Source organism: Ciona robusta, chromosome 4 (assembly GCF_009617815.1).
Source record: "Ciona robusta chromosome 4, ASM961781v2".
Classification (NCBI taxonomy): domain Eukaryota; kingdom Metazoa; phylum Chordata; class Ascidiacea; order Phlebobranchia; family Cionidae; genus Ciona; species Ciona robusta.
Genome location: NC_143238.1, coordinates 6,039,123 through 6,067,086, shown reverse-complemented (window position 1 = coordinate 6,067,086; position 27,964 = coordinate 6,039,123). Strand labels below are relative to the sequence as shown.

At 37.3% G+C, this 27,964-nt stretch overlaps 4 protein-coding genes across 9 annotated transcripts; 3 read left to right on the top strand and 1 right to left on the bottom strand.

Moving 5' to 3' along the window:
* Positions 1-229: 229 nt before the first annotated feature.
* Positions 230-5,030, top strand: LOC149737096 (uncharacterized). Its single transcript, XM_089876288.1, has 6 exons — positions 230-670; positions 1,147-1,243; positions 1,677-1,864; positions 2,121-2,228; positions 2,554-2,820; positions 3,801-5,030. The coding sequence occupies exons 1-6, from the start codon at positions 589-591 to the stop codon at positions 4,427-4,429; spliced, it is 1,371 nt and encodes a 456-aa protein (XP_089732414.1). The 5' UTR covers positions 230-588; the 3' UTR covers positions 4,430-5,030.
* On the bottom strand, positions 4,695-27,964 carry LOC149737093 (vacuole membrane protein 1-like). 4 transcript variants are annotated; one of them, XM_089876291.1, is made up of 10 exons: positions 27,756-27,964; positions 27,139-27,281; positions 26,735-26,888; positions 25,947-26,037; positions 25,267-25,457; positions 24,661-24,742; positions 24,155-24,370; positions 23,579-23,757; positions 23,006-23,108; positions 21,349-22,020 (listed from the first exon to the last, which is right to left on the bottom strand). In XM_089876291.1, the coding sequence occupies exons 2-10, from the start codon at positions 27,158-27,160 to the stop codon at positions 21,877-21,879; spliced, it is 1,182 nt and encodes a 393-aa protein (XP_089732417.1). In that variant the 5' UTR covers positions 27,161-27,281; positions 27,756-27,964; the 3' UTR covers positions 21,349-21,876. The 4 variants fall into 4 exon arrangements, with proteins under 4 accessions (XP_089732416.1, XP_089732417.1, XP_089732418.1 ...); XM_089876292.1 differs by having other exon boundaries at positions 27,139-27,250; XM_089876290.1 differs by lacking the exons at positions 21,349-22,020; positions 27,756-27,964 and adding an exon at positions 4,695-7,052 and having other exon boundaries at positions 27,139-27,347.
* Positions 7,864-16,194, top strand: LOC149737095 (sodium-coupled monocarboxylate transporter 1-like). 2 transcript variants are annotated; one of them, XM_089876276.1, is made up of 15 exons: positions 7,865-8,069; positions 8,709-8,819; positions 9,133-9,223; positions 9,613-9,730; positions 10,173-10,240; positions 10,301-10,455; positions 11,412-11,552; positions 11,901-12,030; positions 12,517-12,605; positions 12,836-12,939; positions 13,339-13,499; positions 13,943-14,068; positions 14,657-14,840; positions 15,030-15,187; positions 15,524-16,194. In XM_089876276.1, the coding sequence occupies exons 1-15, from the start codon at positions 7,924-7,926 to the stop codon at positions 15,659-15,661; spliced, it is 1,920 nt and encodes a 639-aa protein (XP_089732402.1). In that variant the 5' UTR covers positions 7,865-7,923; the 3' UTR covers positions 15,662-16,194. The 2 variants fall into 2 exon arrangements, with proteins under 2 accessions (XP_089732403.1, XP_089732402.1); XM_089876277.1 differs by lacking the exon at positions 11,412-11,552 and having other exon boundaries at positions 7,864-8,069.
* On the top strand, positions 16,786-20,437 carry LOC149737094 (guanine nucleotide-binding protein G(I)/G(S)/G(O) subunit gamma-7-like). 2 transcript variants are annotated; one of them, XM_089876302.1, is made up of 2 exons: positions 16,786-17,460; positions 19,085-20,437. In XM_089876302.1, exons 1-2 carry the CDS (start codon positions 17,359-17,361, stop codon positions 19,208-19,210), a joined length of 228 nt encoding a protein of 75 aa, XP_089732428.1. In that variant the 5' UTR covers positions 16,786-17,358; the 3' UTR covers positions 19,211-20,437. The 2 variants fall into 2 exon arrangements, with proteins under 2 accessions (XP_089732428.1, XP_089732427.1); XM_089876301.1 differs by lacking the exon at positions 19,085-20,437 and adding an exon at positions 17,705-19,043 and having other exon boundaries at positions 17,022-17,460.

Sequence of the window (27,964 nt, the reverse complement as noted above, 5' to 3'; positions counted from 1 at the left end):
TTCTTTATCTGTTTATATATTTACGGCTTAAAGGAGAACTGAAGTCAAATTTTATAATTAAACATAAAACATAAGTGACGATTAATGGAAAACGGTACTATTTTGAATAAAATATATGGACATTTAAATTCAGCTCAGTAAAGACTATCGATTACAACATTTGACTACAACTCCCCGTCAATGTTTTAAGAAGAGAGGATTTTGTGGGTGTTGTAAATAGGACATAAAGTTGTCTAATTAGTGCTGTAACCAGAAAACAAATACGGAACTGTATTGTTCGTTGTCTTGCTCCAGGCGTCTATGGTTTTAGGTTAACAGGCGCATAACGACGTGTTTCGATAGTCAGCGGTTGTGTGTTGTACTTGAGTACAGATTTCTGAGGTATAGGCACATATATTATAACTTGTCCAGTTAAAAGAAATTTGTATATACAAAACAAACACTTTTGTTGACTTCTTTAAATTTAGAAACGAAAACCAGCCTAAGTTAATCAACGAGGAAAGAAAATTAGCAACAAAACGACATCAGTAGCTATAGGAAGATATATTGGATGTTCTGGACAGTTTAACTTGAACGTGAGGCTCTACTATGTTGGGCCAGGAGAAGCAGTTTATTGGAATTCTTCTTATGTTAATGCTTACTTTGTTTATTGGTGGTGGACATAGCGAAAGTAAGTCTCTATTGTAAGGTACATTGGTTTATTTTAGATGGTCAATTCGGGCCGTTTAAATATCTCTACCAATTTATAAATGTGTATTAAACTGTTTAAACGATTACAGAGTTAAAAATTCTCATTTGTGTGTATAAGTAGCATACTCCAGGTAAAATGAATACCGTTAGCACACAACATCTCATATTTTCATAACCCTTTGTAGTCGTTAGGATGCGGTTTTATAACTATGTAAATATTCTCTTACTGCCAAATGGGACGATAAAAAAGAATAAAAACATGGACCATCTTACCCATATACTAAGATATTCGGTGTAATTTTTACATTTTATTTTCCTGCTGTATATTCTTTGGTGTTGGGATAATGGGCCAAATCTGGCCTAAATCCTAGAGACCTAGATCCTCAACAAGGACCTCATCACATTGGATATCGTGTAAATGTACATTATGCTTTAATGCCATGCTTTGGTCAATAGGTTGCACACATTACGAACGCGTCACAGCCAACAGCAAGAGCATTCAGAGCCCGCGATATCCGTCCAAATTTCCGCCACAAACGCAATGCATGTGGAGGTATATATAGATACGCAGTAGTGCGTAGGAAGAGGGGACACCTTTAGCACATAATATCCAAATATCCTGATCCTATTTTAAACAATTGACAACAGTCTATGGGACTCGTGAGAAAACGGTTTATAATTCGTTGAATGTTATTAGTTTACTACCAAATGAGACAAGAAATAATATGAAAAAGTGTCCCATCTTTCCCCATCCTTTATGTATGTAGCTTGCTTTATCATCGCATGGCTGATAAACGACAGTCGTTATAAAACGGGTGTTGTGTTTGATGCACCTCGTGCAAGCTCACGATTTACCATGTATGTTTCTCCGTTGGTGAATAGTTTTTCGATTTTTTTTTATGTATGGCTGATAATTTGACCAGTTAGTGACCACTGGGTTGGAGCAATAAGTTACATCCATTGGCTCATCCTATTGCGTTATTCAGGCTACACACAGAAGTCGGGCATCGAATCAAAGTTGAATTCTCAAACTTTCAACTTGCTGCAGCCGACCCTACAGGTTCATGCAGGGTTCAATGGATTAATATTATGGATGGGGAGAAGAACGCAGACGAACCGGGGTCTGTTTATACTTTTTGTGGTACTGATGTCCCACGGACTATTGTGTCTTCAGGTATGTATATTGGACATTACATATACAGTAACGCATTGGTGCGCATATTATATACATATACATACACCCATGCGTGGTGAGGCAACGATGGTGGACGGTCGTTATAACACGGGTGTATTGTTTCATACACCTCGTACCCGCTTACGAGTTACCACGTATGTAACGTTGTATATGTGGATGTTTTCTTTGTGATTTTTCTGTACGGATAGTTGCCTTTTTGAACTCACATTCGTATAACTACTGCGTGTTCATACAGGCAACGTCGTACGTATCAACCTTCATTCAAACAACGATGCAAGGTCTCATACATACCGGGGCTTCTCGGCACGATTGGTGCGAACACAAGATACACCGTACATGCCAGGTAACGCTATAAATATACAGCAGGGTGGGAGAAGATGGGGAATCTTTTTATTTTAGTTTCTTAACCCATTTGGTAGTAAACAAAGAAAATTAAAAAACTATAAAGTCGTTTCTTTACAACTACCATAGAATGTTGTTGAGTATTTAAAACACGATCAGGTTATTTTAATACTATGTGCTAAGGTGTCCCATTTTACCCCACACTACTACATAGTAGGTTGAGGTAAGATGGTCTATGTTCCACTTCCACATAGAATAGAAACATACCATAAGTGCGGTTATTTGTTCCTATTTTTCAAATGAAGTCACTCAATAACAATATACAGGCGACCCGCCAGCGAACGCTCCAGCTGGGCCACAACGACCATCATATGTCACCCTTGACTCAGTTCTTAACCGGCTGTCGCTAAATAACCAAAGACCAGCAAGGCCAAGACCTCCAAGGCCGACCACAGAAAGTGAGCGAATCGAAGAAATGAACAGAAGACGGAATCTGGGCCTCCCACCGGAGCCAAGCCGACCAAGAAGCCCCGCGCCGAGCAGGCGGCCCAACAGAATAATGGCAAACCAAACCCCCAGATATAACAGAAGGCGTAAGTAAACATAACTTTGATTTTTTGCGGCCATTTTATAAATAGTTTTGGTAATTCATATTTTTGTATATATTTTTTAAATATTTTATGCCTTTTTTTTGTATCTTTGTAAAATTTGCGCGGTTTATAAAGTTTTATATTGGTGGAATAATAGACAGATAAGGTTTAAATACCTCACCGTAGGACATCACCCGTATAATGTATACTCATTCCTATGTATCGTCATATTTGGTAGTGAATAAAGAAAAAAAAAACATTATACAGAATTATGCAACCTTGTCCCAAGATTCTAAAAGAGCTTTGTTAATTGTTAAAAACATGATTAGGAATTATGGGATATTATTTGCTAACGGTATAAATGTTAACAGTATGTGATTCATGTAAGATTAACCTCACTGACAGCAAGATTATGCTAAACCCGATTTTGAGGATCTTTCCCCCAGGCTATCAGACAACACATCTGCTTATAAAGTCTAAACATTTTAATTGCTACACTGGTTCGACTAAGCGGCGTGTTAATTTCATTTGATACGCTGATTTACACCTTTTTACGAATGTAAAATTAGCAGTGCAGAAATACCACACGTAACATAAACATATGATCTACGTCTAAAAATGGCTTCATAAAAACAAAGAAAAGTGATTTTGTCGTTTTGGTTGTTCGGACTGTAAACTTAACAACTTTTGCTGTGTCATTTAAAGTGTAATAAATGTCATAAAATTACACAAACAAGTCAAGAGTGTCTTACATAATATATATATGGTAGGGTGGGGGACGACGGGACACCTTCAGTACATACTATCCAAATATTCTGATGGTGTTTTAAACTATTAACAGCGGTATATGGGAATCGTGATGATACGGTTTAATTTTTCTTTGGATGTTTTTTGTTTACTACCAAATGGGTCGAAAAAAAAGAATAAAAGAAAAATCGTCTTACCACGTAGTCACATACGTTATCTTTATTCTTATATTACAGAATCTGTTGAGGTGACGACCCGCGCTCCATACATCCCGAGGAAGCGGCGCCCACAAATGGCGAAAGAAATTAAGATTGTCGTAATTATGGTGAGCGTGTTAGCGGGCTTGTTTATCATCGTGCTTGTACTCAAGAAATGCGGATTCTTTAAACGAATTTGTAACCGGACAAAAGAAGACGAGAAGAAAGATGGCGACTTGAATATTAAAATGAAAAATCTTGGAACAGATCCAACAAAATCCAAAGATTCGGCTCAAAAAGAAGAGAAACAAAAAAAGAAAAAGGCAACAGAGGATGTAACTTCACCACTACCACAACCAAAAGGACAAACAACTGTTAACGCCGTGTCTTCCAAGTTGGAAGCTTCAAAATCAAGGAGTCCAATGACAGACAGCAACGATTACTCTCAATATTGCTCTGACCGTAGGAGTTCTAACTTTAACAATCACGCCAAAAGTAAACGGTTGCCAGGTCAAGGTCACACACGCCACGAAACAGCGACAGCCCCTCCGTTACCTCCACGAAGCGTGAGTGTCAGGGGAGACTACGGTCAGATGTATTCCCACGAGTATAAATCACGAACCGCCTCACGCCGAGCAACTGTGTATACGATTGACCAACGGAGATGATATTCTGTTATGCACTATATTAGTTGGAATTCCGCCTTTTCCGTAAAGTTCCGCCACGGAATCGGACTGCTTATATAGTAGAGTGGGGGAAGATGGAACACCTACTCATGCTATTTTCACTTCCCATTTGATAGTAAACAAAAAAATCAAAGAATTATAAAACCATATCCTCACGACTCCCATAGACTGTTTTTACAGATTAAAACACGATCAGGATATTTGGACATTACGTGTTAAAGGTGTCCAGCCTTTTCCCATCCTACTATATTTTATGTTGTCGATTCAAATTTTCGTCATATCTCCTTATTTAAAGAAAACTAAATGACTGCTGGTTTCGTAAAACAGCTCCTGCGACACCTATTTACATATCGTCTTACGCCGTAACGGTACAGGTCGTTTTCATCAGGTTAAAGTTCATTCCACCTGATAAAAACGACCTGTATGCGACGTCGAAACGTCAGTATCCAAATAAAGGAGAGCTGTTTTATAAAACACGTGTAATCAGCCTATTAACAGAAACAGTATATACTAGATCGCTGTTTTTCATCACTACTTGTCACATTCTAACCGTCCAAAATAAAAAATACGTGCAAAAACACAAGGCTTATTTGCGATGGTACTAAGTTTCGTGTTATACAGCTATACGTGTATATCCTTGGTAAGCTAAAATCCGTGTAATTCAAAATCGGTTTATTTTGCGCTTGTTTTTTTAAATGTTTCTTTCGTGATGCATCATATGATGACGTATTCATTGATGACGTGTTGTTTAATGACGTTTGATCAATGACGTGTACTAAGTAACTAACAATCCGAACAAGTCACAAAACAGCAGGTTTTCAGACAAATCTACGAACTTGCCCTGTGCACTGGAGCGTAAAATCTAATTACTGACGTCATCTGGGGTTTCAAATGACTGATTTTCTTCCACGTTGTTTTGCATGCCATTTTTATGCTGACGTACACAAGGTGCGTCATACATTTACCATACCAAAACCCGTAACCAACAACCAGGTGATGCTTTATTATGCATGCGAGGTACAAATACAAATCCCCGAAACTAGCTTTCGTATTATTCCAACAGTGCCTGTATTGTTGCTAAATCTAGTAGGGCGGGAGAAGATGTAACACGCCTTTAGTTGTATTTTCCAGTCCTATTTGGTATTAAATAAAAAACATTCAAAGAATTATAAAACCGTATTCTCACGACTCCTATAGACCGTTGTTAATTGTTTAAAACATGATCAGGGTAATATGTGCTAAAGGTGTCCTATCTTACCCCACCCAATATTTAATAAACTACATATGTCTCATAGCATGCTTTCATGCGTTTTTTGCATTATATTGTAGGTTGGGGTAAGCTGGGACGTATCATTCTTTTTTCGCCATCCTTGGTAGTAAACAAAGGTTTTTAAAAAATTCTATAATCGTATAAGGCCTACTTACACCTCGCGTTGTTAATTGTTAAAACACGATCAGGAAATATGGGATTTAGGTTCTAACGGTATCCATCTTACCCCACAGAAATATAGGCATATAAATTTTAGTGTTTGCTAATTTCCTGCGAATCGCTTTAACAAACATTGCTGAGTTGTGGTTATTGCAATCCCTAAGAAAACAAGTAATACGTCCAATGAAACCGGGCATTTCGTTCCGGAATGTTTACTGATCAAACAATATCTTTTTACTGCCTACGTCATTGATGCACACAAATGCGTCGGCAAGTTAAAATTTCACACGAGAAGACGCAAAACGCTATAAAGGTTTACGATTGCAAACAAAAAACAGCACACTCAGTATAAAGTTTTGTTGTAAATTGGGATTTCTAGTAAATGATAAAACGCTTTATATAACGAAGCCTATATGGATGTAGGGCTACTGCTATAACACAAAAAGGTTTAGCGATTTTGGAGGTTTAAAATAATGGTAAAGTGGGGTAAGATGGGACATTCTTTTTTCTTGTCTAATTTGTTGGAAAACAAAGGATATTTACTGAGTTATACAAGCGTATGTCTGCGACTCAAATTATGTGTTGTTAATCGTTTAAAACACGATCAGAAAAGATTACATATTATTTGCTTACGGTATCAACCTAACCCAACAGTACTATAATGCATATGAGCGGTATGTCTAAAACTACTAGAAGGTTAAAACAGCGCAGGGTTCAACAGAGTCTGTGATAATTGTCAAGTGGTCGTGAAAGAAGCTGCCATGGCATAAGCTGAAACTGACAACGCAGCAAATTCAATGGATAACTGGTCCCCTGCTTTCGTGTTCGGCCAAAGCGTAGTTGTAGTTACTACAAGCACTCTAGATAACAAATTAGGCCACTTCACTTTATGCCTTTGTACAAACATATAGTAGTTTCGGTTGACCATCATTTCCTGCAGCAATTAGGAATTCGTCTGCCCTAGATTGAACAGCCAAGGTGACAAAATCTCTTTAACTTCGCAAGCCTGGCAGTTATTACTCTTTAATTTAAGGTTAAGTGTGTATTTGGTGAGAGATTTAAGCAGTTACGTTGATCCATGGCAGGCGTAACAAAAGGGACATTCTGTTTACAGAGAGCATTTTCGTTACGCGCTGCCAGCTTTGGTTTGGTGTTTTACAGAGTGTGGATTCGTAACTGAAAAAGTAGAATGCATGCATCAGTTATTGCGTTTTAGCACTCTGGGGTGAGACAGATACTGTTAGCACATAATACCCCATGTTTTTAAATCGTGTTTTTTTTTAACAGTTAACAACGGTATTTTAGAGCCGTGTAGATACAGTTAGTTAATCTGTAAATATATACGTTTATTAAAATATAGTAGGGTGGGGGAAGATGGGATACCTTTTCATTCTATTTTTTCGACATGTTTGGTAGTTAACAAAGAACATTCAAAGAATTATAAAACTGTATCCTCACGACTCCCATAGACCGTTGTTAATTTTTAAAACACGATCAGGATGTTTGGATATTATGTGTTAAATGTGTCCCATCTTTCCCCACAGTACTATATGTGACGTAAAAATAGAATGATAAAAATATGAACTATCTTATTTAAGCCTACTATACGAGGAGCAAATTTACAGCAGTCCAACGAAAGGTCAGTATACCCGTGGGAGTATAAAGGATTGTAGTTTAGCTCAAGTGCAACGTTTTGCAGCATTAACTTAAGTATCAGGTTGCACCGAGAATGTTGTATATAACATTGTCTTATAGTTCCCAACCCCTAACTACTGGCTCAGAGCTCAAAAAGCTTAAAAGTATTTTGGAGTTATTATCGATGGGTAGATATATATATGGGTTTTGGCCTTTTTAATTTTTTTATAAGAATGAACAGGCTATTAAATGTAATTCAATTTTCCTCGCGTGGCGGTTCAACGACAGTCGTTAAAACACGGGGGTTTTGTTTACAAACTTCATATGTCCATTTCTGAACGATCTTTCTATTACTGAGTGATTTCATTTCAGGCAGATTTTGAGCTTTTAGTTTTTTTATAAATAAAAAGATATGTCGGCCGTGCCTACTACCCTAGCCGTCGCCGATTACGCAGTGTTCGGCGTCACTCTGGGAATCTCTGCAGCCATTGGGATATTCTATGCAATAAAGGATTGGAGATCTACAGAGGGAACGGAGGGATATTTACTCGGCGGGAGGTGGGGGTTTATAATGATAAATTACTTTCCTGCTCCCTGTTTATAGATAAATGAATATTTGTATTTATCCTCGAGTGGCCGAGAACGACAGTCGTTATTCCATGGGTTTTCTGTATGATATACACCTCGGTTTTCTATATAGAGAGTTACTACATATGTAACTTGACAAACCAAGATCCAAGTTTATTAATAGTTAAATATAGTAGGGAAAGATGGAAAACCTTTTCTACCTATTTCTTACCAATTTACCAGTAAGCAAAGAACATTCAAAGAATTACAAAACCGTTTCCTTTTGGCTCCCATGGACCGTTGTTAAATGTTTAAAATACGATCAGACATTTGGATATTATGTTTTAAAGGTGCCCCGTCTCCCCACCCTGATATATAGTAGGTTTGGAGAAGATGGGACGCCTTTTTTCATTTTATTTTCTCGTCCCATTTGGTATTAAACAAAGGACATTCAAAGAACATTCAAAGATTTATAAATACAAATCTTCACGACTCCCATAGACTGTTGTTAATTGTTTAAAACACGATCAAAATATTTGGATATTATGTGCTAAAGTTGCCCCGTCTTTCCCCACACTACTATATATTAAAATTCACTTTGTAAGAAACAACATTTCCCATTAAACACAGGAACCTCGGCATGATCCCGGTGTCTTTGTCTCTTTCTGTGAGTTTTATGTCAGCAGTGACAGTGTTAGGGACACCAGCGGAGGTTTATTTATATGGTACCATGTACTGGTGGTAAGTGTGCGGTGGCATGAACTACAAGCCCGTGTTTTAATATATTTTAAGCAGCGCCGATGTATTTTGTTTATTTTGTTGTGGTGGGCAAAGATATATTCTCGCGTAGTGGGCAAAAATAACTCGGATGTTCTGTTTCATACACCTCGCAAAGTGCCCGCTTACGAATTACTGCGTAGATTTCCAATGCATCATGACTTTGAAAAATGGTGACAGACCAAGACCGAGCTATTATTAAACGAAGCTTATCCATCCACGCGTGGCGTGGTGGGCAACCACGGTCATTATAACTTATATCCTGTCTATATTTTAGGTTTTTACTTTCCATGTTGATCGTTGCTGTCGTAACTTCCGAGCTTTACATTCCAACGTTTTACCACATGGGTATATCAAGTACGTATGAGGTGAGTGAAACGTCATCAAATTAGGTTTAGTATACGTCATCCGTAAAGATCTTCCATCCATTACCATTAAAGCCCTAGTCGCCTACCTCCGGGGAAGCGACAGGCTCCTTAAATTGGGAAGGTCCATGCAGTAGCACCCCGGGTGTTGGGGTAATGGGTCAATTATGGCCTAAATCCTAGGGCCCATAGCGTACCACGCTGCGGGACCTCACCCACATAGAATAGAATACGTCATCCGTATAATACGTCATGAGTTTATACGTTACCAGTGTAATACGTCATCCGAAAACGTCATTAGTATAATATTCCATTAATCTAATACGTTATCAGTTTTTTGATACGTCATCGGTTTATACGTCACATACGTTAACCCATTCATACACCCATAGTACCTCGAAGCAAGGTTCAACAGACCAGTACGAGTTTTAGCGACGATTACATTCATCTTGGAGACTATATTTTATGTTGGTATCGTCATATATGCCCCATCATTAGCTCTTAGCGCTGGTAAGCACTGAATATGTTGTAGTAGGTGGGGGAAGATGGAACACCTATTCATTCGACCTTCTCGTCCCATTGAGCAGTAAACAAAGAACATTTAAAGAACTATAAAACCGTTTCCTCACGACTCCCATGGACCGTTGTTAATTGTTTAAAACACGATCCGGATATTTGGATATTATGCGCTAAAGGTGTCCAGCCTTCCCCCCCACCTTATACTATACATTAGTAAACAGCCTTCCTGTAAAAAAATAAAGATGTCTTGCCGTATGGAGTTATACTGTTTTGTAATTTTAGCAGCAACGATTTTCTTTGATTCTTTTACTCAGGTAGTTTTACCACAGCAGGTTTTAACGACTGTCGTTTAGCTGTGCCAGTTAAAAGGCGCGGCTGTCGCACCCAGCATATGGTAACTTACACTGAGTTACTGAAAATCCTTATTTTACAGTGACTGGTTTCGATTTATGGTCAGCAGTGTTATCCACTGGGTTGGTTTGCACGTTCTACACAACTCTGGTATTTAATTTAATTAACTCACATTCCAACAACTCTCTTACCGCATTACTTAAACCACAGGGGGGAATTAAGGCAGTAATATGGACCGACGTGTTCCAAGCAGTAGTTATGCTGTGTGGGTTCCTTGCTGTTACAATACGTGGTAGTGTAGTGTTAGGAGGGTACGAGAATGTGTGGAAGATTTGTGAAGAAGGGGGAAGAGTGGATTTCTTACAGTAAGTTGGTTTACCTTGACATACCATTATGAGCGTATATGTGTGACCATGGGATGTCTAATTTTCAGCAAAAAAGCAACAATTACCCACAAAGTTACATACATACCATTTAACTGTAATTCTTTCCACAAAGTGGGTACTAGTCTTAAATTGTCATCCATACATTAAAAAAAAGTAAAAACGATAAGTACCTATACAGTTGCATATACGTAACTCGTAAGCTGGCATGAGGTGTATGATATATACAAAATATCCGTGTTATAACGACTGTCGTTTTCCGTCACACGAGAACAAATAAGTCACATTTATAACTCGTCGGTTTACCAAACCAAAAGCGGATACGAAATAAGCGTGCCAGTGTGGTTTTGCTATTCAGTACGTCACGACAAGCAATCAAAGGCAGAGTGAATTTATTTGATCTTCAAACACACGGTCGTGGTTTAAATCTAGGTCACCTGCCTACCGGTGTTAGCAGAATATAATATCCATGTTTAACCTGCTAAGTTACATTTCTAGGTCGTGTATGCTAAGATTAGATTAGCTGATAGTGGTCCGATGGTCAGTAAATAATGTCGCCAAGATCGCAGATATAAAATGCTATTACTAGACACTGTACCTTGAATAAATAAACGAGTGGAAGTAACATACAGTTTTCCTCGCGTGGCAATGACGGTCTTTATTACACCGGTGTTCCGTTTGGTAAACCTCAAGCCATTTAAATAACTATATCTGCGTGGTTATTTTGAGCGGATTTTTACGTTACCTAATCTGCGATTGACTCTATAGATAACCCATTACTATTAGTGACCACTGGGTTAAATTAACTGCGATTATAAGTGTCATGCCCAGCAAGGACACATACGCATACAATGGTAGCAGTGACGAACCTTGAACCCCTTTTTTGTAAAGTCGTCCGCTTGATGTATAAACCATTATAATTAAACTCAATCTTTCAGTTTCGATTTGGACCCACGGTACCGTCATACATTTTGGAGCATCATCGTTGGTGGGACCTTCTTATGGCTTGGTGTTTATGCTGTAAGCCAGTCACAAGTTCAACGATACCTTTGTTGTAGAAGCGTAAACCAAGCAAAGGGGTGGGAACAGCATTTAATTACATAGTTTTAGTTTATCTTTTTCAACATAATTTCAGATTAGATCTTTGAATAAAGTAACAAAGATCAGGTGAAATAAAACTAAGAATAAGGAAATAGCAGAAAAATAACAGTTGTTAAAACACAGTGCGATAAAAGCTACAGCCGAGCTTCGAATCCAGTAATATCTAATTTAGTAACGAGCGTTTTAACAACTGTTCTATAGCGATAAACAGAAAAATTCTGCTGATGTTAAATATAGATTTCTAGCTTTTGTTATTAAACCCTTTGTTACGACGTATTTTCCAACCTCATATAAATGTCTTATAATATTTACATTGTATTGTACAGGGCGATATATTTAAACTGGCTCGGCTTGGTTATAATTATCAGCCTATCGGTGATGAACGGCGCCATCTTGTACGCTTTTTATCATGACTGTGACCCTCTATCTACTGGCAGAGTCGGTGCCTCAGACCAGGTACGTTAAAATCCTTCATTTATATCTGTTTCATCTGCGCTATTGTGGGCGTATGTTTCCTTGGACAAGACTCTTACGGCAATTTCTTCAACCCAGAGGTTACTAATGGGTTGTTCTAATTGTCAGCCAAACATAAAATAATCCCTTAAAAATAATCACCCACAAAGTTACATACGTGGTAACTCGTAAGCAAGAACGAGGTGTATCAAATAGAACACCCCGTTGTGTGCCTATGTATCCCTGGACAAGACTCTTAACGGTAATTATTCCGACTCAGAGGTCACTAATGGGTTGTTGGCTATAGAAAACACCCATCACCCACAAAGTTACGCATACTTGGTAACTAGTAAGCGAGCATGAGGTGTTTAAAATAGAACATCCGCGTTATAACGCGAAGATAAAGAACTTACGTTCATTCATTCATTCATTCATTCATTCATTCATTCATTCATTCATTCATTCATTCATTCATTCATGTTTTTGCAGTTGCTGCCGTATATGGCGCTCGAATTATTCAAAGACTATCCTGGTCTCACTGGGTTGGTTGTGTCTTGCGTATTCTCGGGCAGTTTAAGGTAAGAAACATGGATTGGGGTAAGATGGTCTAAACTATATTTTCTGGTCTCATTTGGTGGTAAACAAAGAAAATTTACCGAAATATATAACCGTTTATTCTCATGACTCTAAAATAGCGCTGGTGGTTGTTAAAAATGGGATATTATGTGCTAACGATATCCATCTTACTACACAGTTATACTTTATTTATAACTACATATCTTACGATTGTTACCGTTTGTACACACAGCACCGTGTCATCTGGTATTAATGCGATGTCATGCGTCACCGTGGAGGACTTTATTAAACCAGCAACAAAATGGTCAGAAACGACATACACATGGCTTTCAAAAGGTGTCAATAATTTTTACAATTACTATTCTATGTGGGCGAGGTCCAACAGCGGGCACGCCATGGGTGCTTAGATTTAAGCCAGGATTGGCCCATTACCCCAAACTGTTATTAAAAAATGTTATTTTTTGTTGTTGTTACGCGAGGATAAACAAGTTGATTAAATGAATAATTGTAACTTGATTTATCTTTGTATAGCCGAACTACGGCAGTCGTTATAACAAGGGTCTTCTGTTTTATAGTTAGGCGGGCACGAGGCGTATGAAACAGAACTCCCGTGTAAAAACCGACTGTCGTTTCCGCCGACGCGCGCATAAACAAGTTACATTCATTCATTAAAACACATAGACGTATTGACTTAAAAATTGGGTAAATTATATCATAACACATCCATTTCTACAGGCGCGGTGATAATATACGGTGGCCTCTGTATCGCTATGGCTTACTTAGCCTCACAGCTAGGTGGCGTGCTAGAGGCGGCGCTCAGTATATTGGGGTTGGTTGGCGGACCGTTAGTTGGTTTGTTTACCCTCGGAATGATGTTCCCATTCGCTAATTCAATCGTGAGTAAATTTAAACATGTTTTTGTAATACTTCTTTACTTTATTTTAGGTTTGTACAGTATTGTAGTTTGGAGTAAGATGGTCCATTTTTTCAATTTATTTTCTTGTTCCATGTGGTAGTAAATAAAAAAATATTTACAGAATTATATACAGTAGGGTGGGGGAAGATGGGACACTTTTTAGCTCTATTTCCTCGTTCCATTTAGTAGTAAACGAAGAACATTCAATAAATTAGTAAACTATGTCCTCACGACTCCCATAGACCATTGTTAAATGTTTAAAACACGACCAGGATACTTAGATATTATGTGCTAAAGATGTCCCATCTTCCCCCACCCTACTATAACCGTATTCTTAACATTGTAAAAGGGTGGTGTTAATTACAGAAAAAACACAGCAAAAGTAACACATTTTTAAAGTTATTTATGTTGTCGTATTCTCAGGGCGCGTTCGTGGGTTTACTGTCAGGTCTCGCTGTATCAACATGGGTTTACATTGGAAGCAAAACTTATCCACCAGATCCTATTTTTGTGCGGAAACTACCAGTTGATATTAGCGGCTGTCCAGTGGTAAGGATTGTCGTTGGGAATGAATGTAAATTATGTTATAGCTTGTTCGTATTTGCAAGCCTATTTTTCTGAAACATAACACGTTATATGGTAGGGTGGGGGAAGATGGGACAACCTTTCGTTCTATTTTTTCGTCTCTTTTGGTAGTAAACAAAGAACATTCAAAGAATTATAAAACTGTGTTCCCATAACTACCATGGACCGTTGTTAATGTTTAAAACACGATCAGGATATTTGGATATTAAGTGCTGAAGGTGTCCTATCTTCCCCCACAGTACTATATGCTTTTTTGTAGTTTGCTCTTTTTCCATACAAATAAATGTAACTTATTTTATCCTCGCATGAAAGGTATCGACAGTCGTTAGAACACAGGTGTTCTGTTTCATACACCTCGTGCCCGCTCATGAGTTACCATGTAATGTACTTTGTGGGTAATTTCTTTTTTAAAAAAGCCTATTTTTTTGTTTGATCCAGCGTCAATTTCCTATACCTACACTTGATTGTCATGCGGATATTTTGTTGTAGTTTGTTAAAAATGTTCCACTAATTTTTATGTCGTTGTAATTAGTTAAAAATGTTTAACTTTAGGTAAACATTACAAGCAACGCAACGATTGCATCTTTTACATCGGCAACCACACCATTACCCACAACCACTGTAGCACCTGAAATACCAGCTATCGCTGATTTCTATTCTATTTCATACGTATACTACAGTTGTGTTGGGTTTGGTACAACGCTTGTCATCGGCCTTGTGTTAAGCTTATTGACATGTAAGTGTTATTACTGTAGGGGTAAGGTGGGAAACTTTAAAAAGAAAAGGGATTAAAGTATTGTGGGGTTTAGACTACTTATAAAATCTGGGGTTTTATATACTTATAATATCGTGACGACGAACAACTCTCTGTCAAAAACATTTATAAGGACACTTACGTGCCCAATTAAAGATATTCCGTCCCCAGGTGGTTGGCGAGACCGCAAGAAAATAAATCCCAAGTTGGTGACGTCAATATTCGACCACTGGTTATTGGAGTGGATTCCACAATCGTTTCGAGATTGCATGAGATGTCAGGTTGGGGAGGAATACAGGGATTGGGAAATTGACATGGACAATTTGAAGGTGGGGGTTTATGGTATAACGTACGCGTTTCGCGCAAAGTATTAGCGCATGCGTTTTACAAAAGTTTAAGTTTCTGCGGAGTAAGATGGGACACCTTTACCACATAATATCCAAATAACCTGATTGTGTTTTAAACAATTAACAACGGTATATTGAGTCATTAAAATATAGTTTTATAACTTTTTTAATGTTATTTTATTACCAAATTGGACGAGAAAGTAGAATAAAAAGTGTTTCTCCTTCTCCGATTCTTCTATACAACACACGCGTTTTGCGCTAAGTCTAACATATAAGTTTTCAAGACATGGTGGATTTTTACAGTATTTTTTTCTGCAGGAGTATAACACAAAAGAGATGTACACGCCAGCAATGATACCAGAGTTGGGCACGAAGCGCCAACGAACCGACACGGTGAAGAGCGTCTCTAGCGGACTTTCGGACGGCTCCGGTTCAAATATAACTTCAAAGATGTAGAGGATATATGGACACATGAACTAATTCAAATACACAACGAATATTCCCCTGGTATTACATTTCCTTGTGTTTTACAACTCAGCAACCCAATTTACATATAGTTTGTGGGGGAAGATGGGACACATTTAGCACACAATATCCGAATATATCCTGTTCGTGTTTTAAACGATTAACAACGGTCTATGGGAGTCGTGAGGATACAGTTTTATAATTTTTTAAATGTTCTTTGATTGGTACCAGATGGGACGAGAAAATAAAATGAATAGGTGTCCCTTCTCTCCCTATCCTACTGTATATGGTACATAGCATACGGTTTTTAAGCGCACTCTTAAATTGTAGATATAACACACAATTGCGAAACCACATTTGACTTATGTTATCGCTCTATCCACTTTTGTCAATAAATGCGCCAATTCTTGTTTCAAATGCGCAGGATAGCCAATTTCTGTTTTAAATGCGCAATTCATGTTGCTTTCGTTTTAGCGTTTAAAGATCCTGTTTTTGTGCGCTAAATAAACTTTAGTCCAATATGATTTACGCTACAGGGCATTTGTATCTGATATAAGCCGACGGCGTAGGCGCAGTAGCGGCTGCAGAAAAGTTGTTTTTTTATAAGTTAAAAGCGTATACCTTTATACGTAGCACGCGGATGTACCTAAATTATTATGAAGTCAATAAAAGTTTAACGATTTGTTTGAACAGCAAAACAGCAAAAGTAAAATCGTATATAGAACCGTCACAAACAAAGTCGTATATTTCATTCTAGCTTTGCCTTAGCTCGCTTTTATTGTGTAGGCGCAGTGTACAGTAGTCTAGCCCAACCTACACTGTTCGCTTTTCCGGGTATACGAGCGCCGAACAGCAGACACCACGTCGATATATTCTTATGGTTGCAGTAAACGTAGTCAGCCTGCTGGTCCATTGTAATAGGTAGACAGTACATGCACAACGGTTTCGAGTTCGGTGTTCCTTCTATTATTTTAAAGCGCAAGCGATACCGAAACTGTTGGTGCGGCTAGATGTGGTAGCAACTAAAAGTAGTGGGATAACCATAGTAAGCAAAACTATGATTGTTTATTGAAAAGTGTGGTATATAGGGATACTTGTACTATATATATATATACATTATACATATACGTGTATGACGGATAGGCAACATATGTAAAACGATGATTAAACACGTTGAATCTACTTTATTGACGTGGCAGATTGAAAAGGGGATTAGTAGAAAATCATCAAGTGTCCTGCAATCGCGAAGGAACGACTGATTTTAAAGTAATCGATATTTGTCGGTTTGTTGCAGCTTCAGAGGTGAGGTGCAAGTGTAGGATAAAGCGCGTGGAAGGGAAAGCGGTTTGAAACCTTTCCGTCATAAAACAGTTTGCTACGCTAAGCCGAAGAAAGCGGCTCAATGCAAAACGCAGCTGCATGAAATATGGATGATCTTATGCTATAGTAATCGAAAGTGGCGCTCACTTTATCGCAGTTTCTTGGTACAAGAAACGGTGGCCCGGTCAGACTGTAACCTGTTTTTTACTGATCAGGTAATAGGTGTAGAAATTAAAGACCGTTTAATTTCGGCGAAACTGGGCGACGTTTCTTGCGTTAATTTAAACACGTTAGAGTGGTAGGACAGCTGCTTATTCTTACTGTGGTAAATCAGAGACAATTGCGGTTAAGCTACAAGACATAAGAAAATGTCAGAAGTGGAAGAAGACCCCTTTATGCTTATGAATGCTGACGAATTGAAGATTTACATTGCACAGTTACAAAGGGAATCCGCAAACTCAAGAATTAAGGTAAGACCTCAAGGCTTGTGATGCAATATATATATATATATATAGTAGGGTAGGGGAAGATGGAACACATAGGTAGAGTTATATCACATATTATTCCATATTTCCGAACCTACTTTATATAGAATATAAGCCTTGGTGTGAATTTTCAATCAGCGTTTTGCATTGACTTTCCGCGCCTACACGGTGGCGATCCCATAAGAATCACATGAGAATTTAAGCCAGCAATTGATCGGATGATTTATAGATCGGAACCAATTCTAAAGTAGCATCCAAGTTATCGCAACCTCAGGGGAAGGTAATTAGTCAAGGACTAATTACTCCCCCTCAGGCGAGCACCTCGCATCACCATATGGAGCATCGGGCGCACTACACCATACCTTCCAACGGTTTAAACAAAAATCGATCACCAGTCGATAACGCGAACGCTTTCAGTCTTTAAATTATTGGTTTCATGGCAAATTTATCCAAGTTCGTTTAATGTGCACGTAGTGATAACTCCGCTAGTTCTGTTTTTTTTGGGTTAAATAAATGAATGTAATTTATTCATCCTTGCGTGGCGGGCAACGGGAGTCTTTATTACACTTTTGTTTCGTTTCATACACCTCGTGCCCGCTTACGAGTAACCACGTATATAACTTTGTGCCGTGTGAGTTGAATAATGCGCGGTAAGATGTTGTATCGTCGCATTCCCAGTGTATACGCCACTGTTTTCAATACATCACATTCGAATAAACAACGTAAATTATTTAAAACTGACATAAACTTATAAAGCGGCTATAGCAGCACTGTACGATCTTTGCGCCAGCAGACACGCAATTTCTTGGCTGTCACGAATGACAAGGATCGAACAGTGGTGCGCCACACAGAATATTTACCCCAGGAGGATACATGTATGTTGCCCATGTAGACCCGGACTGGCTTCGGGTTATTATTCTGCCTTTACTGATTGTCTGACGTTATCTCAAGGGCCATGAATAATGTACAAGGTTATACTTATCAGGCATAGACTAAGCCTTTGTGTACTGACTTGGTGACTTAAACCCAAAAAACATTCAAAAACCTTAATAAAAAGTATTCACAAATCTTAAACCTTAGCAGAAAAAATCCACAAACTATTAATTAAGAGGAATGACTGTGCTGATGACCAGCGCTTCTACATCTATGCATAGTTAAATTGGAGACACTGCACATGTGTCCTATATTGCATATGCTACATTGCTGCAGCATACGTTATAAGCGTTGAGGTTTTTTAATATCAGACCTTCTTGGTATCAAAACTATCACTATGTCGAGTACTAGACAAACTGGACATATAATAATCGTTTACAAACAAATGCCAGTGCTTTGGGGACGTTAGAAAGTGAATGAAGTTGTATAAAACAGAACACCCTGTGTTAAAACACCTGTAGTTGCTTAGTCACGCGACGATAAATAAGTTATATTCGTGGTAAATCGTAAGTGGGGTGCCGTGTGTGACAGAACACTGGTGTTTTATCCACTATTGCAGTGTCATGCGAGGATAAATACGCGCATTCATTCAATCACATTATGCTCAACGAAACGCATTACCACATACATAAGAACCCATGTAAGCCAAGACTCTAATCTGCTTTGTGTCCAACAGACCTCTGAAGGCAGCAAAGACCTGATGTCGTTCATACAAGACAACACAGCAAACGATCCACTACTGACCGGTATTGACTCAAAAACGAATCCTTTTATAGAAAAAAAGGATTGCATTCTATTCTAGGATAAATTGACTTCAATATTACGGGTTTCCAAACTGACAATCCGAGTTGAAATGTTCGTTATAATAGGGTGGGGAAGATGGGACACCTATTTAATTTATTTTCTCGCCCTAATTGGTAGTAAATAAAGAACGTTGAAGAAATTATAAAACCGACTCCCATAGACCGTTGTTAATTGTTTAAAACACGATCAGGATATTTGGACATTATATGCTAAAGGTGTCCTATGTTCCCTCATCCTACTAATATGTTTACCTCCTTGGTATCTGTTTGTTCCGGGTTACCGTACGTTCTGTAAATGCTTATTCTTATACATGTCTTATGACTCTCATTTCAACAAACAGTGTAATATATTCTGCGGGTAGTGGATTCGGCTGTAATCCAGTCTTGGTTAAAACACAGATTTTTAAAAGCTTTATAAAAACCTTCACGTTTTACCCGCATACAATTTAGTATTTTTAAAGCCTTGCAAATATTAACAACACGAACCCAAACAAGCAACATTGTGCGAAAGAATATTAAATCAACTACAACGTACAATCTGTATATTTATAACATAACTTATTCCATCTTTTCACTTATATAGCAAAGTATATTCTCGCCTTTGAAGCAGCATATGGATTCTGTACGCGATCTTACAGACTATATTTGTTGGGGTAATATGGTTCAATAATATGGTTTTTAACATCCCATTTAGTAGTAAACGAAACATATTCACATATTTATAAAACCGTATCCTTATACGACTTTAAAGGAGCGTGGTTAAATGTTAAAGCACATTTAGGAAATATAAGAATTTATGTGCTAACGGTATCCATCTTACCCCATATTACTATGTATTGGTTCGACGTTACAAAAATAGGCACGTGTCACTGTGGTTCTTTTATTTAAGTTGCGGGTTACCACCCTATAAATACTTCTACACGTAAGTTGATGTAACCATCGTTTTTACAGTATATGCGCAGTCCGTTTATTTCAACCAATCAAATCTAAATAAAACAGCCGTACTTTGAATTATTAGCAAATATAACGTATAGGTTAGTTACTACTTTATTTTAAACAGCGCAACAAAACATATTAATTTATATATTTATTTTGTGTTGAATTTAAGCGACTTATTTTCTCCGTGCAAATCTACGTGCGTTAAAGTATTATTAAATGTGTATTATACTTGAATTTGACCGATGCTGCTTTCGTATGATGGTAAAAAATGTGTATATAGTCAGTCACCAACCGTGTTTTTAACAGTTATGTATAGTATATGTGCATTGCGTGATAAAATGAGACAAATCACCCTTATATGCGCTTTATTATGAAACAGTATGTCAGCAATTGGCCTACCAAGAACCGCTTAATATAACTGTAACTTTTCAACTCTGGATACCTTACGAGGAAAATAAGATCGTTTGCACCAGGTTTATGGGCTAAGCTTTGGTTCTCAGTTGCGGGTTGTTGTTTAAAAATAACTCTCATTACTAAGCAAGAACAAGCTTGGGCAGCGCTTATTATCTGTACAAACCACTCTCGTTTAACAACGCGTCATCACTATTTTCTAGGCAAACTGCTACCATTTTGGGTGTATGTTTTCTTGGGCAAGACACTAAACGGCAATTGCTTCAACCCAGTGGTTACTATAATGGGTTGTCCAAATTATCAGCCATACATAAAAATAATATTCACGAACAAAGTAGCACACAGTAAGGTGGCACGAGGTGTATGGACACCAGTGCTATAACGACTGTCGTTTCCCCGCAACGCAAGGATAAAGTAAGTAACATATATTCATATAAATTCGGTACGTTTGCTGATATGTCTTCAACCCAGAACTTGCGGCACCATAAAAAGATAAATGGATGACAAACTTTTACTCGTATGCCCCTAATAACGTAGGTTCCCTACTACGAAACGTAGCGACAAGGTAATACATAGGCGATGACGTGGTAATATGACGTTGGAGCTAAGTTAACTAACTTGTAACACAGTGCGCCCGTCTTTAACCCAGAGGTTAGTGGTCCGAAGTATTACGCTGCTACCATTGTGGAAAATGATGAAGGTAACGGGCCAACTCTGGCCAAAGGTCCCACTTTTGAACTCTACATTTCGCCAGCGCTCAGTTAACTAGAAACCAATAGCCCGTGTATTCCATTCACTCAGTAGACTTGTATTACGACATTCCCCTCAGTTTAAAATGAACAAAACGGTGACAGCTCACAAGCAAATAATATCGCTAAAATATACCTATTGGGCATTGCTTGGCCCGTGTTTCATCATCATAGCAGACGTAATAGTCGTTTTTATCTAAGGCAGCAGAAATATTGCACTCTATCTGTTAAAGGGTGTAGCAACTTACGTCATTATTTGGTTTCCATGGCAATATAGAAATACTATATATTAATATTGCTGTGTGTTGGCCCTATATTTTATACCAACACAGTAATTTCGATAAATAAATAATAATTATGATGTCAGCAGCCAGTAGTTACTGCAGGCAAACATACGGTCTCCTATACGTTGATTTAACCCATATATCGGCTAATTTTAAACCCTATTTCGCCATGTGATTTAACAGCGGTCAAATTTTAAAATATAAAAGCGAAATTCAGTTAAGGAAACAGTAGTTGCTCATGTTTACTGTAGACAAGATGCACCAGCAGATAAAAGTTTTGGATTATTTTGAAGTCTTTTTTTCCCTTGCTTCCTTCTGCTTCTTACCCATATAAGACTGTGCCATTGAATTGACGATAGAAACCACGAAATAAAGAACCATTGCGATGATTAATTTCTCGAAGAACCACTGCAGCCAGCTTTCCGACTGTCAAGTATATACACATAAGGATACGAGTTTGAACATTTTTTTTGGGGGGGGGGATTTGTAAGTGTTGTTGTGTTGAATTAAGACATTAACATAACACGTATATTATATACTTAATTTGGAGCAATTTTGAAAGTTTTGAAATAATATTAAAGGGCGTTGATGTTGTAGATAGTTTTATTATAACAGCAGTTTGTATATGCGGAATTTTAAGATTATCAATTAGACTTCTTACGTTCTATATAAATTATACCACTCTCCCAACGATTATACACTAATTAGTAATTAATAGGAACCTTTTTAATTGACATCTGAGTGCACCTGCTTTAAAAATCAATACGCCACATGCTTACACCAATCAATGCAAATATAGACGCAAGCAAACGAACGTATGTGTGTTTTGCTTTCAATAAATACGCCCTGTATTTTCGTACAGTTTAGTAAAGTCTGTTTATTTTATAAACATTGTTTTAATATGTATTACGTAGCTACAATTACAACCCATTTCCTATTTTCATGTAGGTTCGTATAAACGCACTTTCAATTAAGCTTTCTACAGCGACGGTAATTAAACAAAACATATGACAACGTATGCTGGTGTGTATCTGGTGCTACGAAAACACAACATTTTTTTTAAACTTATAAAACTAAAAAATACAACTCTTGTATCTGTTTCGCCGTATATAGGTTTATATCATTCTCGTTTAAGCCGTATGTTTTATGTTTAAAATAAAATTCTATGTTAAAAATAGCTGTATAACCTTTGCCGTATATAGAATTTTATCGATAAATTGTAAGTGATTTTTGTTTAAAAATTCTTTTTAGCTTTGACTTTGGTTTAAAATCGACAGTTTTAAAAAAATCCTAAGGGGGCTCTCAAAACCAATCGTATTGGCGTCGCCGTTTAGAGGTTTACATACGGGTTATAGATTTATGTGAGTGTCGCTATAATAAACTACACACGTCAACACACAAATGCACTTACCGTGGCTATGTGTGTACCAGGTTTATGATGAAGGTTTTCCTTTTGCTTTTTAAGAAAATCTTTAAAGGGCAGTTGCATAGAAGTGCCAATCACCGGTAAGTATCTGGGCCAAAAGAATTTTGTTTAAAGTGAGAATTTAAAACGTAGTGATAAATATACGGGGAATAAATTATGCATGGTGTGTGACATTATGGAAGGGACCTTGGAATATATTTATCGTATGAACGAATATACGACTGACGCTGTTTATCCTTGAGTGGCAGGGCAACGATAGTTGTTTAAAGCGGGTGTTCTGTTTCATACAGCTTGTGCCTGCTTACAAGTTACAATGTATGTAATTTTTATCCTCGTGTGGCAGGCAAGGACAGTCGCATGAGTATAGTACTGTGCGGTAGGATCGGAATCCCATATTTCCTGTGTTTGAACAATTACCAACTTACTTTCAGAGTCGAGTGGGTATAGTTATATATTTCTGTAAAAAAATGTTCGTGTACAACCAAATGGGATAATAAAGCAAAATAAAACATTTCCCATCATTCCCCAACCTACTGTACATAGAATTTTATATCTTACCCCATCCAGTCAACGAGCATTTCAACATGGTGCTTGCTGAATGTCATGACCACGAATATCTTCTGTATGTGCATTTTGATCACAGCTTTGCCGATCAATGTGGCGCCGAAAAACGTCCAAAATGGGACGAGGAAATGACCACATGTTATACCAGCTAAGTCAAATAAAGGGTTTGGGATCTAGAAAGGAAAAGTGTTTGGTTTATAGATTGTTGCCATATGGTAGACAAGATGCTGGTAAAATGAAAGTTCCATTTACATTTTTACTAAAAAAGTTGTTTAATTATTTTTTGTTAAGTTGCATTTTTCTTTGTATTTTCTCAACTCATTAGGCTTAGTTACCACAGTAACATGAAGGAGTTAATGTAACTTGTACTTCTATTCTATATGGTTGGGGTCCTGCAGGGTGTCCTACCATGGGACCTAGGGTTTAGATCACAGTTGACCCATTACCCGAACATTGTATATGTAGTATATTATATACATTCTATTATTTTATTCTATATAGGTGCGTTCCTACAGCGTGGCATCCCATGGCACACAAGAGTTAGTGTAAGATTTGGTAGCTTATACTTACTGAAGCACAAAGTAGGATCCCGAAAAATCCGACTCTTTGAACCAACTTCTTCATCGCTAGTTTTGCTCTTGTGGAGATCGAGTTATCACCATCCGGATGATCCTCGAACATCTCAGCAGCTTCCTCATAATCTTCATCATCGGGATCAATCCCGGACAACGTGGCAGCTCGTGCCATGAAGTAAGGGGGAAGTTCGCCTATAGCTGTGCCAGCTCCCTTGAAAGATTGAATGGATGGATGCGTTTATAACTTACAGTGTAACCTTTTATTCTATGCGGGCAAGGTCCCACAACGTGCCAAGCCAAGAGACCTGGGATTTTGGGCCATCTCCATTATTCTTTAATGGCTGATTTAGTTGTAAATTAAGGAAAACCCCTAACCTATAACACGTAGAGTTGGAACAATTGCTGTTAAGTGTATTAGCAATGCCCGCACAATGAAAATATTGCGTTTATACAGTTTGAGTTTTGATGTTTCAATTAAGTATTTGTAGTTGGTTGACTCACCCACATAAAAGCTTCTAACCGAACTTTACTGATAATGGTCCATATACTCATAGTGGGTTCAGTTTCTTCAGGACATATAATCCTGGGAGAGAAAGGGATATAATTTAAATTAGTTTAATAATAGGGAAGTGGTAAATAATTGCATGAATGTAGCTAATTTATCCTTCTGGGGTCGAAAAAGACAGTCATTATGGTAGGGGTGTTTTCACAACAGTGGTTATAGTAGGGGACAGGGGTGTTCTGTTTCATACACCTTGTACACGTTTACAAGTTACCACACACGTAGCTTTGTGGGTGATTTTTGGGGGTATTTTCTTGTTAATGTATGGCTGACAATTTGGACAACTCATAAGTGACCACTGGGTTGAAGCAATTGCAGGTCTTTTTTTAAAAATAAAGCTGTTTTATTTTTTAAAACATGTTTTATTTTTTTGGATACGATATGTTTTATGTTTTCATATGTTCAAAGTAAAATTGACCAAATAAACTCACTGGTCTGGGAATAAAATAAAGAATAAACTTATTTATCCTCTCATGACGTAGCAACTACAGTCATTATAAGACGGATGTTCTGTTTCAAACATAAAACTGATCCAATAAACTTACTGGTCTGGGTAGGGGGGTTGAGGGAAGTTGACGGACATGCATTCGAACGCAGCCAGTGTCACTGCAGCTATATGAGGTCCCAGGTAAAGTAGGAAAGTGTGAAGACCTGTTCCTAACCCCACAGAAGACAAGATACCGAGTCCAACCCAGTATCCACACCATGCTATAACTTTGCTCCATGAACTGAAATACTAATATAAAGAACATTGTTATTATTAAGCAAATAATGTTGTTTTAAAACTGATACAATTAAACACAGAAGCTTTCATACACAATGTAACATAAACACAACATAAGCTGTGAATTTTTATTTAAAGTTTTTATAAATATATCTAAATTAGAGCTGCAACCATTTGCGCCATGTTTTTAAAACACAGGTGAGGTAGTGATAGTTAAACACACATTTCTGTGAAAAAAACTAACTTATTGGTTCTAACTTTTACTGATTAATGCCGTGTAGAAAATTGCAGAGTTCTTGAACAAAAAATGAATCAGAGTTTAAATAGAAGAATGTAAGTTTGTAATTGTCACCTATTTCATCATATAGTTAAAACACTCCGGTCTGTGCATTTTAAAATTCAATCAGGCTTGGCAGTTTTTTGGAAAATGTTTATTTAGTTACAGGCCTGCCCACCCACCACCCCAAGTTTGGTGCCTGTGAGTTGAGCATATCAGCTTACCTCAGAATGCGGTCCTTCCGTCACACACAACAAATATGTAAATATTGATAAAATGGTAAAAACTGCAACAGTGAGTTTCTTTTCTCTCAATCTGAAAGTTAAATATGAAAATTATAAATTACAAACAAACTAGCCAACTGCAGTAGACTGGATAATTCGATCTAAATAAGAGACTGACAATGTCATTCAGGTGAAATATAAATATAAAGAGATATATATATCTTTTATTAAACAAAGGTGGAAAACAAAAACCTTTTTTTTTACTTTAAACCTCGTGCCAGCTTACGAGTTACCATGTACTTTGTGGATGATTGTTTTTTATTAATGTTATTTTTATGCATGGCTGACAGTGACAACCCATTAGTGACCACTAGGCTAAAGGCAGGCGTGCTAACCGCAGTGCCACTGGTTGAGAAATAGATTATAAGATCTGGTTTCGGTTTAAACAGGGAATTATTCTAGGAAATGTATATCTAATATTATAAACATTCTTCTACGTGGGACAACATAGAAGCTTAATAAATGGGGAAAAGTTTAAAATGCTGATAACAATAATATTTGTGTGGAACTATAGAACATTGGTTCCTAATCTTAATCAGTGGTGCAAATAGACGCTTTTAAATTGGAGGTTCTGATTTTCAACCATATATGAATGAACAGAAAGTGTACTAGTACGTTAAAAAGAACATTAAACCACTATTGACCTTAAATTAAACCATTAAATCATCCACAGTTACATCGTAAAATGATCAATTAAAGTAACTATGCTATAAAATACAATATCATACTTTATTGATGCTTTGTGTAACTTTGAAATGCATTCTAAAGTAAAATACTGCAGTGTAGTAATCGGCTGCTTCCAAATAACAAGTTTACTTCTTTCTTCTCGATCTTTTTGCTTCAACTCTTGCATTACAGTGTCGTGCGCTAAACGTGATGAACCTGCACAGATGCTTAGGTTATATTTTAAAAATCATGACAAAGTAAAATACATGGTAACTCGTAAGTTGGCACAAGGTGTATGAATACCAGTGTTATGATTAGTAATTACTAAATCAAACTAAAAAAATGAACAATTAACAATAAATTTATATTAAATATATATATATATATATATGATAGCCTACATCCGGTAATTGCTAGAATAAAGTCACTGTATACATAAGATGTTTCTTGTAAGCCTATAACGAACCATTTAACTTATTATTCCCCATTTCCTCCTCTTCAATAACAAGACGAAGCTCTTCTCCAACCCTTGGATGTTCAATGATGGAGTTCGGATCAACGATGGTTGGAAGCAACGACTTTGAACGAATTGAAGATATTTTGTTGATGCTGTTTACGATTAAAAGCTTACAATAATTCATCTAGCAAACATGGAGTCAAAAAAATACAAAATACAGTTATAGAAAGGTCAGAACGGTAAATATAGTAAGCACAGGGGTAGTTTTAAATTTTCCACCTAGAAAAAAACAAATTTTCACCAGACAAGGCATTGTTAAACAATGTTGCTCTACTTTAAAGACTTGATTTATAATTGGCAAAACAAGGGGTCATCGGTTAGGTTTTAGCGTTTGGCAGAACATTCTTTACTCTTACCAATATTTTATATGACAAAGAGTGTTCTTTGTTTATATCCTTATATAAAAGGCCCTTTCCAATCTGTTTGCCCATTTTATTATACTCTTTACTCTTATGATCTTTATGTAAATTGTCAAAAATAGAACTGCATAGTTAAAAACAGCAAAACTACACTGAAAGCTAATATAAAACACAGTCAAGTACAGATATAATTAGACCACCACTTACAGTTTGTGTAAAAAACAATGGTGTTGAAATTAGGTTGAGAGATTCGTCAGTTCAAAGTCCACAAGTCAGCGGATTTAGAAGTAGAAAAAGGTTGGCAGAAGTAAACAACTCAATCTCAGTTTGAATTTACTCAGCGGGTTACAGACCTGTATTAAGACCAAACATTGGCTCTACGGTAAATATATAAACAAAGTTAAAACACGTTTACA